The sequence below is a fragment of the Schistocerca americana genome, chromosome 10, assembly GCF_021461395.2.
Source record: "Schistocerca americana isolate TAMUIC-IGC-003095 chromosome 10, iqSchAmer2.1, whole genome shotgun sequence".
Lineage (NCBI taxonomy): Eukaryota > Metazoa > Arthropoda > Insecta > Orthoptera > Acrididae > Schistocerca > Schistocerca americana.
In genome coordinates this window covers 144,166,661-144,181,320 of record NC_060128.1, presented here as the reverse complement: position 1 = coordinate 144,181,320, position 14,660 = coordinate 144,166,661, and the positions used below count along the sequence as shown (strand labels likewise).

At 42.1% G+C, this 14,660-nt stretch overlaps 1 protein-coding gene across 1 annotated transcript in view; it reads right to left on the bottom strand.

The window, feature by feature from the left end:
- LOC124552310 (probable cytochrome P450 304a1) overlaps positions 1-14,660 on the bottom strand; it is a 124,077-nt gene that overhangs the window by 44,083 nt on the left and 65,334 nt on the right. Inside the window, exons 4-6 of the mRNA XM_047126584.1 lie at positions 12,000-12,013; positions 11,342-11,626; positions 3,466-3,583 (exon numbers count right to left, since the gene is read on the bottom strand). Coding sequence (XP_046982540.1) covers positions 3,466-3,583; positions 11,342-11,626; positions 12,000-12,013 — 417 coding nt within the window. The remainder of the gene's footprint in view (positions 1-3,465; positions 3,584-11,341; positions 11,627-11,999; positions 12,014-14,660) is intronic.

Here is a 14,660-nt window from a genome sequence, read left to right as displayed (position 1 = left end):
ATCAGAAAGATTCCCAAAAATCAGTAATAAAACGATATTTATTAAATATGCAGAAATACTTAATTTAAATGATGCTTCTTCTTGTGAATTGTCCAGCACAATTAGACGTTTGAAATTATTATAAGTCCTCTAAAATATTAAAAGTCCTATCACTGTGCCCCATAGTGATGGCTACGTAGAGTCCAGAGCTGGCCTACGACGCCTAAGCGTAGGAGATGCCGGACAAACACTGTAGCTTGAAGACTCATAGGTAACTGGAGACTGTACACGACTCAGCCAAAGAAGAGAACTGTCTGCTGTAGTTCAGTGCTTCGGTATATAACAAGGCATCGACCAATCGATAACCACACACTTGATGCTCATGGCTTGGCAGCTGCGGCCCTTGTAGTTAAGTGTTCCAATATTTAACGAGGCATTGACCAATCACTAACCACACACTTGACGCTCATGGGTTGGCAGCTGCGGCCCCTGTAGTTCAGTGTTCCAGTATTTAACGAGGCATCGACCAATCACTAACCACACACTTGATGCTCATGGGTTGGCAGCTGCGGCCCCTGTAGTTCAATGTTCCGGCATTTAAAGAGGCATCGACCAATCACTAACCACACACTTGATGCTCATGGGTTGGCAGCTGCGGCCCCTGTAGTTCAGTGCTCCAATATTTAATGAGGCATTGACCAATCGCTAACCACACACTTGATGCTCATGGGTTGGCAGCTGCAGCCCCTGTACTTCAGTGTTCCGGTATTTAACGAGGCATCAACCAATCACTAACCACACACTTGATGCTCATGGGTTGGCAGCTGCAGCCCCATGTAGTTCAGTGTTCTGGTATTTAACGAGGCATCGACCAACCCCTAGCCACACGCTTGATGCCCATGGGTTGGCAGCTGCGGCCCCTGTAGTTCAGTGTTCCAGTATTTAACGAGGCATCGACCAATCACTAACCACACACTTGATGCTCATGGGTTGGCAGCTGCGGCCCCTGTAGTTCAGTGTTCCGGCATTTAAAGAGGCATCGACCAATCACTAACCACACACTTGATGCTCATGGGTTGGCAGCTGCGGCCCCTGTAGTTCAGTGCTCCAATATTTAATGAGGCATTGACCAATCGCTAACCACACACTTGATGCTCATGGGTTGGCAGCTGCAGCCCCTGTACTTCAGTGCTCCGGTATTTAACGAGGCATCAACCAATCACTAACCACACACTTGATGCTCATGGGTTGGCAGCTGCAGCCCCATGTAGTTCAGTGTTCTGGTATTTAACGAGGCATCAACCAATCCCTAGCCACACGCTTGATGCCCATGGGTTGGCAGCTGCGGCCCCTGTAGTTAAGTGTCCCAATATTTAACGAGGCATTGACCAATCACTAACCACACACTTGATGCTCATGGGTTGGCAGCTGCGGCCCCTGTAGTTCAGTGCTCCAATATTTAATGAGGCATTGACCAATCGCTAACCACACACTTGATGCTCATGGGTTGGCAGCTGCAGCCCCTGTACTTCAGTGTTCCGGTATTTAACGAGGCATCAACCAATCACTAACCAGACACTTGATGCTCATGGGTTGGCAGCTGCAGCCCCATGTAGTTCAGTGTTCTGGTATTTAACGAGGCATCGACCAACCCCTAGCCACACGCTTGATGCCCATGGGTTGGCAGCTGCGGCCCCTGTAGTTCAGTGTTCCAGTATTTAACGAGGCATCGACCAATCACTAACCACACACTTGATGCTCATGGGTTGGCAGCTGCGGCCCCTGTAGTTCAGTGTTCCGGCATTTAAAGAGGCATCGACCAATCACTAACCACACACTTGATGCTCATGGGTTGGCAGCTGCGGCCCCTGTAGTTCAGTGCTCCAATATTTAATGAGGCATTGACCAATCGCTAACCACACACTTGATGCTCATGGGTTGGCAGCTGCAGCCCCTGTGCTTCAGTGTTCCGGTATTTAACGAGGCATCGACCAATCACTAACCACACACTTGATGCTCATGGGTTGGCAGCTGCAGCCCCACGTAGTTCAGTGTTCTGGTATTTAACGAGGCATCGACCAATCCCTAGCCACACACTTGATGCCCATGGGTTGGTAGCTGCGGCCCCTGTAGTTAAGTGTTCCGATATTTAACGAGGCATCGACTAATCGCTAACCACACACTTGATGCTCATGGGTGGTAGCTGCATCCTCTGTACTTCAGTGTTCCAGTATTTAACGAGGCATCGACCAATCGCTAACCACACACTTGATGCTCATGGGTTGGCAGCTGCGGGCCCTGGCGGACTACGGTGTAGTTCATGCAGCCAACCCAAACAGCTGCTGTGCTACGGTGTGTTATGAGCGTGCCTTATCGATTGTAGTGTGGTGCTCTGTGGAATCGTGAGTACGATCACCACAGCCACTTTCCAATACAAGCATACCCCATATTGGTGCCTGTTACAGAGATTGTATCGATAATGCGCGTAAACAGAGTATATTTATGAGTAACGATTTAGTACTTCGAGTTAGGCAAAGCATTCGTTACTCAGTACAGAATATATACGGTTTGCTACAGGTCTGTTCATGATCTTCTAACTCTCTGGTTTGTTGTGATGTGTTACCACAAAAATTTAGCAGCAGCAATACTAAACCTGAATCCGATTCTGAGTCTTGATTTTACTTCTTTATTCTTCCTATCGTCTTGCTTTTCTTTTTGCGATTTTTTTTACTAAATATGATCCCATTGTTATTCTGTCTTTCTGAGCTTCTGTTTTTTGCTTCATTTTTCTTTTTCGATTCTGGGAACTGCTAAGTTTTATTCCAGGTTTTGATGTGGTCTAAATGAAAAACGTATTTTTATTATGTAAATTAAGGTATTACTTTTGGACTACACAGCAATAAACAAAATATAAAAAAGAGCAATTAGTCCATTGAAAACTACAGACAGTAGTCGTGTGTGTGTGTGTGTGTGTGTGTGTGTGTGTGTGTGTGTGTAACTCCAGAAGAAGAAATTTCGGACGAAAGCCTATTTGTTTAGCAGTCTGTTGTGTCTGTCTGCGGCTCAACATTCTGCTAACGACTATGTGGCAAGTACCAATCTGCCCTTTTCATAATACTGTCAACTTGTCTTATAGCATGTTTGACGGAATCACGGTATGCTACACCAAACAATGCAATTATGAATGAATTTGCCTTGCTTAAATTGTAGTCTAAATCAGTTGTCATAATAACTTCTACAATGTAGGAAAAGGCAGATTGGTACTTACCATAAGGAAGACACGTTAAGTCGCAGACAGGCAGAATTAAAAGACATGTATGCTTCGTTATGGTAAATAGCAATCTGTCTGTTCCTACATTGTTGATATTTCTATCTGGAATTTTCACGTTCTCTCAACTTCTATGTATTTCTAAACTAGTGAGCTAATAAACTACTATTTGTTGAGATGTCACCAAGCAGCATTATATCAAAACTGACCCAACTTACAGGTAAACATTGTCGGTTCTCCAGTTTTCCCCCGTTCCCCAATTTCCCGGAGGTAGGAGTCAATGAAGTCCCGCATGTAGTCATCGGAGTACGTCTGCTTGTGCTCTTCGATATGTTGCTGCATAAAAATGAAACATACAAATTACACATACGCCATAGTGAGAAAAATGGTAAAATAAAACACAGGCTCCGTCAGATGACAAAATATCGCAGATATGGAGCCAAAAATAAATATTCAGATATACTGAACAAACTAGTGATTCAACAATGGATAATTATTACCTGCTTTTAAATAAAAGTCTGTTAGAGGAATGAATATTCCACTCTGCACTGGAATGTGCTTTGTTTTGCAAGTTCCTAGCAGTTTGAAACTGTGTGCTTGGCCAGAAGTCAAATACAGAAGCTTGTCTTCCCGGCTGAGCGATCCAGGTACTACTCACTACTGTAAATAAAGTCGTGATGGGGAATTGTGTGTTGGCTCAGAGTCATTACCCGCAAAAGGCAAGGTTGCAGGTTCTAATCCCAGGTTGGGATACAGTTTTGGTATGCTAGAGAGTTTCAAATGTTAGTTAGCCACTCAAACACATCACCAAAGTTCTCTTTTAAAGGAATTTTTTTAAAATTAAGATTTCGAGTTTCAAGTAAAGCACTGAAGTTATCCTGAGATGTTTGCTATGCTCATAGCTGCCAACGTTGAGAAGAGATTGTCAGTAATCATGTAACAGATAAGGAAGGAGATCGGCGCCCCCCCCCCCCCCCCCCCCCCAACGTCCTGGAGAATTTTAAACATTAGAAGCGTTATTTAGGCCTTTAAACATTATATATCAGACATTTCTCGACCCTAAATATAGAACATAATTTAGTTAATCATATATTTATTTTTGTTACCATATTAAAACTAGTTCAAATTGTAAATGGTTGTCACTACACTTTTCCTTACATCTACACTACTGGCCATTAAAATTGCTGCACCAAAAAGAAACGCAGATGATAAACGGATATTCATTGGACAAATATATTATACTAGAACTGACATGTCATTACATTTTCACGCAATTTGGGTGCATAGATCCTGAGAAATCAATACCCAGAACAACCACCTCTGGCCGTAATAACGGCCTTGATACGCTTGGTAATTCAGTCAGAGCTTGGATGGCGTGTACAGGTACAGCTGCCCATACAGCTTCAACACGATGCCACAGTTCATCAAGAGTAGTGACTGGCGTATTGTGACGAGCCAGTTGCTCGGCCAACATTGACCAGACGTTGACAATTGGTGAGAGATCTGGAGAATGTGCTGGCCAAGGCAGCAGTCGAACACTTTCTGTATCCAGAAAAGCCCGTACACGACCTGCAACATGCGGTCGTGCATTATCCTGCTAAAATGTAGGGTTTCGCAGGAATCGAATGAAGGGTAGAGGCACGGGTTGTAACACATCTGAAATGTAACGCCCACTGTTCAAAGTGCCGTCAATGCGAACAAGAGGTGACCGAGACGTGTAACCAATGGCACCCCATACCATCACGTCGGGTGACGAATACACGCTTCCAATGTGCGTTCACAGCGATGTCGCAGAACACGGATGCGACCATCATGATGCTGTAAACAGAACCTGGATTCATCCGAAAAACTGACGTTTTGCCATTCGTGCACCCAGGTTCGTCGTTGAGTACACCATCGCAGGCGCTCCTGTCTGTGATGCAGCGTCAAGGGTAACCACAGCCATGGTCTCCGAGCTAATAGTCCATGCTCCTGCAAACGTCATCGAACTGTTCGTGCAGATGGTTGTTGTCTTGCAAACGTCCCCATCTGTTGAATCAGGGATCGAGACGTGGCTGCACGATCCGTTACAGCGATGCTGATAAGATCCTGTCGTCTCGACCGCTAGTGATACGAAGCCGTTGGGATCCAGCACGGCGTCCCGTACTACCGTCCTGAACCCACCGATTCCATATTCTGCTAACAGTCATTGGATCTCGACCAACGCGAGCAGCAATGTCGCGATACGATAAACCGCAATCGCGATAGGCTACAATCCGACCTTTAGCAAAGTCGGAAACGTGATGGTACGCATTTCTCCTTACACGAGGCATCACAACAGTGTTTCACCAGGCAACGCCGTTCAACTGCTGTTTGTGTATGAGAAATTGGTTGCAAACTTTCCTCATGTCAGCACGTTGTAGGTGTCGCCACCGACGCCAACCTTGTGTGAATGCTCTGAAAAGCTAATCATTTGCGTATCACAGCATCTTCTTCCTGTCGGTTAAATTTCGCGTTTGTAGCACGTCATCTTCGTGGTGTAACAATTTTAATGGCCAGTAGTGTAAATACAAGTTTTCTGTCAGGAACCAAATCAGAAGAAGAGCATGCAAAATAAGTATCCGAGAACCTTTTCCTAAAGGAACTTTAAAATCGCCAGTACCGTCACTCACTTTCCAGCAGGCATTCATGGAACGATTCTGATTCACCCATGTTTGATCAAGGTAATACACTGTAGAACTGCCTCCTTCTCTTGTATAGTGCATCTTTATAACGGACATGCTTCGTGCTGCTTCTATGTCACTTCTTTCAATTAAAAACTCTCTTCCTAAAATGTTAAAACCAACGTACTTAAAATTCCTTCCATGACGAAGCGCTACATTTGAATCCACTTTGCCCATGAATAACTGTAATAAGTTTTTCTGATGTTGGGTATTACCTTCTTATATACATTTTAAACATGGAGCACTTTAAAACATCGTTTTCAAAACCATCTGTTTGTGTTACAACCTTCTTGCGATTTCGATGATTTTCAGGTGGCATGAAAACAAAATTTCCTGAGTTTTTTACAGCTCGCACACTTTTGTTCACCATCCTGTGTACGGCTCCGATACTTTTGTTTACTATTCTCTGTACAGTTCTCTTGCCGACACGTGCTTCTGCAGTTCGTTCTCGAGTCTTGATATGTCAAAAATAGAAGTATCGGTTTCAGATTCAAATTTGAAGTTATAAATGCGGGACGTAAACCACCTCGACTGCTTGTGAAGCATCTACATCTACACGATGACTCTGCAATTCACAATTAAATGCCTGGCAGAGCGTTCATAGAACCACCTTCAAGCTATTTCTCTACCGTTCCCCTCTCGAACAGCGCGCAGGAAACACGAACATTTGTATCCTTCCTTGCGAACTCTATTTTATCTTATTTTATTATGATGAACATTCCTCCATACGTAGGTGAGCGCCAAAAAAGTATTTTCACACTCTGAGGAGAAAGTTGGCGACTCAGATTTCATGAGAAAATCTTGGCCACAACGAAAAACGCCATTGTTTTGCCACTCCAATTCGCGTGTCATATCCGTGGCAGTCTCTCCCTTAGTTTTCGAAAATACAAAACGAGCTGCCCTTCTTTGAACTTTTTCGATCAATTCTATCTGCCGTGGACCCCACTCCTGACAGTAATCCTCCAGAAGAAGGCGGAAAACCACAATGTAAGTAAGTAGTCTCTTTAGAGGACCTGCTGCATTTTCTAAGTGTTCTACCAGTAAATCGCAGTCTTTGGTTTGCTTTCTACACAACGTTATCCATGTGATAGCTGCGTTTTAAATTATTCTTAATTGTAATCCCTAAGCGTTTCGTTGAATTTAAAGCCTTTAGAATCGTGTGTTTTATCCTGTAAACCGAATTTAGCGGATTCCTTTTACTGACTATGCGGACGACCTCAGACTTTTCATTATTTAGAGTCAATTGCCACTTTTGTCACCGCACTGATATCTTCTCTAAGTGGTTTTCTAATTTGTTTTAATCTCCGGTGACTTTATAAGACGGTAAATCACAGCATCATCTGCAAACAGTCTAAGAGGGCTTTTCAGTTGTCTCCTAAATCGTTTATTAGATCAGCAACAAGGAGCGCCTATAACACTTCCTCGCAAATGCCAGATATTGCTTCTGTCACTTCTGTTTTACTGGATGATTTTCCGTCGGTTACTACATACATACATCTTTCTGACAGGAAATCACGACACCTGTCGCACGACTAAGACGATACTCCATATGCACGCAATTAATTAAAGTTGTTTGTGAGGAACTTCACGTTTATAGCCGTCACATGACATTTTGATTTGGAACTCACACTAAAACGTTTACAGACACACATACACGGCTATACTGTTACAAGAAAGCAAAATACTAAAAGCATTTCCAGCAAAATACTAAAAGCTTGCTCTCAACAGATAAGTAAGATTCTCAGCCACCTGTGTAATAGCTCTCTGGAACAGGGCATTTTCCCTGATAGACTGAAATATGCTATTGTTATACCTTTGCATAAAAAGGGGGATAGATCTGATGTCAACAATTACCGTCCAATCTCCCTTCTAACAGCTTTATCCAAAATTTTTGAGAAAGTAATGTATTCAAGAGTAGCTTCACATATCTGTAAAAATGAAATACTAACAAAATGTCAGTTTGGTTTCCAGAAAGGTTTTTCAACAGAAAATGCCATATATGCTTTCACCAGTCAAATTTTGAATGATATGAATAACCGAACACCTCCCATTGGGATTTTTTGTGATCTCTCAAAGGCTTTTGATTGTGTAAATCATGAAATTCTGCTAGACAAGCTCAAGTATTGTGGCATGAGTGGGACAGTGCACAAATGGTTTAATTCGTACCTAACTGGAAGAGTGCAGAAAGTTGAAATAAGTAGTTCTCGTAACATGCAAAGATCAGCACTTCCTCAAACTGGGGAACTATCAAGAATGGGGTTCCACAAGGGTCAGTCTTGGGTCCTTTGTTGTTCTTATTATATATTAATGACTTGCCATTCTATATTCATGAAGAGGCAAAGTTAGTTCTCTTTGCTGATGATACAAGTATAGTAATCACACCTGAGAAACAAGAATTAACTCATGAAATTGTCAATACTGTCTTTCAGAAAATTACTAAGTGGTTCCTTGTAAACGGACTCTCACTGAATTTCGATAAGACACAGTACATACAGTTCCGTACAGTGAATGGTATGACGCCATTAATAAATATAGACCTTAATCAGAAGCATATAGCTAAGGTAGAATATTCCAAATTTTTAGGTATGTCCATTGATGAGAGATTAAATTGGAAGAAACACATTGATGATCTGCTGAAACGTTTGAGTTCAGCTACTTATGCAATAAGGGTCATTGCAAATTTTGGTGATACACATCTTAGTAAATTAGCTTACTACGCATATTTTCACTCATTGCTTTCATATGGCATCATATTTTGGGGTAATTCATCACTGAGGAATAAAGTATTTATTGCACAGAAGCGTGTAATCAGAATAATAGCTGGAGTCCACCCAAGATCATCCTGCAGACATTTATTTAAGGATCTAGGGATATTCACAGTAGCTTCTCAGTATATATACTCTCTTATGAAATTTGTTATTAACAACCAAACCCAATTCAAAAGTAATAGCAGTGTGCATAACTACAATACTAGGAGAAAGGACGATCTTCACTATTCAAGATTAAATCCAACTTTGGCACAGAAAGGGGTGAATTATACTGGCACTAAAGTCTTTGGTCACTTACCAAATAGTATCAAAAGTCTGACAGATAACCAACAAGTATTTAAGAAGAAATTAAAAGAATTTCTGAATGACAACTCCTTCTACTCCATAGAGGAATTTTTAGATATAAATGAAGAAAAAAAATATTAAAAAAATAAAAAAAATAAAAAAATAAAAATAAAAAAAACACAAAAAAGTAGTTATATTAACTTAAGTATGTTGTTAAATTAACCTAATTATGTCATGTATTGGAAAATTCGACTCGTTCCACATCATTACGAAATATCATATTCATGATCCATGGAACTAGTATTAATCTAATCTAATCTAATCTAATCAGAATGAATAATTCGGTCGCTCTGTGAATGAAACTGCGTTGTTGCAAGATAAGGCAACAGTGCAGCATATGGGAGGGAGATCTTCGCAGTCCAGTCTGTAACTCGCGGCTAGCCGCTCGGAAAGAGAATGAATGCTATTGGTTACTAGCAGTTAATGGTGGGGGATGCGCAGAATGGCTGAAAATAGGGCCACCTTCCAGCATGACGCAAGCTAGAGCCGCAAACAATGTTGTGAAGAATGCTGCAGAATGTGTTTCGAACTCAGTGTAAATACGCCTTTAGTAATTGGAGACAGGTTTACTATCTATAAAACATTTTAGTGGCATATGATTAACGAAATGTGAAAAGTATCTTTTTAGATTTTTTAAAAACATCAATTAAAAATGTCTATTTCTGTAATTTTTTAGTGACTTCTTGTGAATGTGTAATTAAGGTTATGAATTCCATAATAATGACAATTTACGGTCAGTCCGTAGTAGTTGGCAGCCATGTATGTTTACTACTGTAGGCATCTGCGACTATAGTCTGATTAAAATTATTTGATAGTTGACACCTTACGTGCTGGACTAATTTCCTCCAATCACAGCTCTCAACTTCAACTCCGAACCATTCGCTGTTCAAAACTGTCATGACAGTTGGTCACTTCACTTCCACTTCCTTGTTCGGCATTCTTTCTTGATGTGTTTGGATTCCGACTAATGGGTCTGGCACTTTATTTCGTATTTCATCACACATGATAACTACACCAAACACAACACACACACACACACACACACACACACACACACACACACACACACACAACAATGCTAATTAAATACATACTTTTCATATACAGAACTAATCAGACATTATTGGATACTTCCTCACAAGACGTGATAAAGCGTTTCATACACAGTTATGATAATCACAGAGCTCAGCTTACATTAGATAAGCTTTTCACGTAATTGAGTAAAGCCAAATTTTTGAAGGCTGCAGCTCATCATTCTGACTGCAGCACCACAGTGATAATTAGTATAAGCACTACATGCAGTGCCGGCCGGTGTGGCCGAGCGGTTCTAGGCGCTTCAGTCTGGAACCGCGCGACCGATACGGTCGCAGGTTCGAATCCTGCCTCGGGCATGGTTGTGTGTGATGTCCTTAGGTTAGTTAGGTTTAAGTAGTTCTAAGTTCTAGCGGACTGATGACCTCAGATGTTAAGTCCGATAGTGCTCAGAGCCATTTGAACCATTTTTGAACTTCATGCAGTGTTGTGGCATAGCTCAGTTAACTTGGTAACCTGAAGTGCAGCGGGTTGTAGGTCCGAATCTCGTCAACTATGGCGATTTTTTATTTCTATATTTAATCAAAAGAGTTTGATTATTATTTATATTCAGTTAATTGGTTTAAATGTAATTTTTTATTCTTAATTCTGTGCCACAACATTTTAATCTTTATACTAACGTTTTATTTACTCCTACTTTTCTTCCTATGATTCTTTTTTCCTTTGTAATCTACCTGTGTCGCCTATAATCTGCAGCCATGTGCCAACGAGCACTGAGTATTGGTTGGTATCTTAGCAGTTTGTGTAGCTAGTGTGATAATAGGCCCAGGTAACCAATGACAGCGAGAAATTACAATTTGCTTTTCGTGCTGAAACTGAATTTTTCCTGTCTTGAGTTTGTCCTAGAGGTTAGCTTTAATCGCCATGAGCAAAGCGATGTTAGTGCTGCTGCAGATTGTTGATCACCGTTTTCTACCTAGGTTGTGGTTAACTTAGGACTTGAGTTGAAGTTCAGGGCTACAAAACTCATCTGTTGCAGTTTAGTCACTGTTCTCTTAAATTCAGCTACACTTCAAGAGCATTTGTGAAGTGACCCACCATGTTTGTGTGTCACCTAAACCGTGCGGTTGCCGGCAACCGATGTGGCAACACTGTAGCAGCATGTGGGAAACGTCAGCTCTCAAGTAATTTTAACGGACTGTAATGTGCAGTTTGGGTAAACTGCCCCTAGGAGAAGCCGTGCTCACCTCCAGGAAAAGGCGCATCTTCTCGGAGCCCTGGATATTGTCCTTGTAGCCGGAGAGTCGCGGTGCCAGCCACGCCAGCCAGGGATGCAGTGTGAGGAAGCCTCCCGTGGCGTCACTGGATCTCTGGAACTGCATCGCTGCGTGCCCCAGATGGCGCACCGTAGCATCTGCGGAACGCGGCAACCGCGCACCCGTGTACACGGACAACAGCGCGTTCACGAAGACTGGCAAAAGGACGTCCGGCAGCAGCACGCTAAGCGCTCCTGACGACGGCCGCACCACCCCCTGCCGAAACATCACAGAGCGTCACTTGTATAATCGTGGGAGACACGCCCAGATTGTTTTTCCTGATAGTAACACACATAAGAAAGACTTACCTGGGCATGTAACATTAGCTGACATGGTCATGCTGTGCTGGTACTTCGAACAGCCGAAAGCAAAGGGAAACTACAGCCGTTACTTTTCTTTGCAGCTCTACTGTATGGCTTAATGATTCTGGAGGTAAAATAGTCCCCATTCATAATCTCTCGTCGAGGGCTACTCAAGAGGGTTTCATAGAAAAAAGATATCAAAAACTGTAATTCTACCTGAAATTTTGTTATTTAAGCAACCATCTGAATGCTGCATTAGCGTCATGTGTAGGTGCCTTCTGACATACAGCTTCTAATAAAGCTGCTAGCAGTTGGTGTCATTAACCTAAAGTCACGTTAATGAGAGCAACAACAACTATCAACAGATATGACTGCACCTGGCTGGACACCCAGGAATGATAGACTCTGCTATCAACTTTATTAGAAGGTGTATGTCAGAAGGGGCCTGAAGAGGATGCTTATGAAGCATCGAAACTGATTGCTTGACTAATAAAATTCTTATAAAGAATTATGGCTGTTGGTATCCTTTGTCTATGTGTTACCGATCAGCCACAGTTCCACATCCACATCTTTAAGATGGATCTACAAAAACTACTCAGGAAGATGTCATCATCAGGAAAACTAGAACTCAACAGGTCGGAGTGTGGAATGTTACCTTAATTGGGTAAGTTTCGAGAACATACCTTCACTGAGGAGTCAAGCAGTATATTGCTCCCTCCTACGTATATCTCGCAAAGAGACCATGAGTATAAAATCAGATAGATTAGAGCCCACACAGAGGCATACTGACAATCCTTCTTTCCACGAACGAGCCTGGAATAGAAGGGAGAACCGATAGAGGTACTCAAGGTACCCTCCGCCACACACCGTCAGGTGGTTTGCGGAGTATGGGTGTAGATGTAGGTGTAGATTGGAGAATTTGTAGAGGGAAACAGGTTAAAGTTAGATGTAGTGGGAATTAGTGAAGTGCAGTAGCAGGAAGAACAAAACTTCAACTTGGGTCAGTACAGGGTTATCAACATAAAACCTAATAGAGGTCATATAGGAGCAGGCTTAATCATGAATAAGAAAACAGAAATGCGGATAAGCTCTATGAACAGCGTAGTGAGTGAATTATTGCAGCGAAAACATACATGAAGCCAACTCCTTTCATAGCAGTACAAGTTTATATGCCAGCTAACTCTGAAGATGAAGATGAGATTGAAAGAATGTATGAAGAGGTAAAGGAAATTATTTAGATTGAGATGGAAATTTAATTGTGATGGGAGACTAGAATTCCATAGTAGGAAAAGGAGGAGAAACGAACATTTTAGGAGGACATGGACTGCGGGAAAGGAATTAGAGAGAAATCGCCTGCTATAATATTTTGCAAGGCATAGTTTAATCGTAAATAACATGTGCTTAAAGAATCATGACAGAAGGCTGTACACATGGAAGAAACCTGGAGATACCAGAAGGTTCCAGATTGATTATATAATGGTAAGATAAGAGACTTTGAAACCACGGCAGATGTGGACTCTGACCATAATTTACTGCTTATGAACTACAGAGACTGGAAGAGGGTATGAATTTAAGGAGATGTGCCTTTGATGGACTGAAGGAAAGAGATATTATTGAATGCTTATGAAGGAGCATTAGGAAACGTTTGACTGAAACAAAGAAAGGAAGTACAGCAGAAGATGAACACAGCTTTTAGAGATGAGATAGTGGAGGTAGCAGATGATCATATAGGTAAAAAGACAAGGCCTAGTAGAAACATCTGGACAAAACAGAAGATATTAAATTTAACTGATGAAAGGAGAAAATATAAAAATGAAGCAGGCGAAAGGGAATACAGATGTAAAAAAAAAAAAAGGGATTGGCAGAAAGTGAAAAATCGCTAAGCAGGGATGCTAGAGGGCAAATGCAAGGCTGTAGAAGCATGCATAACCAGGGGAAAGATAGATGCCACCTTTGGGAACTAAACTGTACATGCCTGTGACTGCGGAATAAGAGACCCTTGGAGAAAAGAGAAGCAACTCTATGAATATCAAGAGCTCAGATGGAAAGCCAGTACTAAGCAAAGAAGGTAAAGTTGAAAGGTGGAAAGGATATACATTACTGTTTTTTAAAAAAAATGAAACACTCAGAAGCACTGGTCTGCAACACTTGGGTGGCGTGCATGTAGGGACAACAGCGCCCTCTTTTGTGTGACCGGGCAGATAAGTGTTATGCAACACTCATTCGGTGAGCAGTCATCATACAACATGAAAGCATTTAAGCAAGTGCTACTATTCTTCGTCGACAGCACAGCATGGAATTTCGGCTAGTGAGAACATTCAAATGGGGCAGAATGATTGATGTGTGGAAGGTGGATCTGTTGTTCAGTAACATTGTGACTCATACATGGCATGCAGCTTCAATAGTGTGGTGTCTATGGAATCACTGGAGATAAGAGGGCAGTACACAGCGACGAAAGGGTACTGGATAAGATAATGTGACCACAGGGCGAGAGACGGCCGCCATCTCGTTCTCCTGACTGTAAAGGATAGAACTGATTTGTGCACGGTGTTGACACCATGTTGGGATGCGGCAACAGGTGTGGACATGCCTGCGTCGAATGTTCGACGTCGTCTTCTGTGGGTGGGACTGGTGGCACGCATGCCATTGTGTTGGCTTCCATTGACCAGAACTCACCAATGCCGCAGACTGCAATGGGCACTGAAGAAAAGTTCTTTGTCGGAGGATACTATCAAGAGTCTTAATTCTTACTGTGCTGTACCACATAGATTATATGGCCTCCCTAACGTCCATAAAGAGGCTGTCCCAATGAGGCCTATTGTTTCTAATATTGGTGCTCCGACATATCGTGTAGCAAAACATCTTGCTAGTTTGTTGAGCCCACTAGTAGGTAGGTGTGAACACCACATTAAGAACTCTGCAGATTTCTTACGTCGATTGCAGGGACT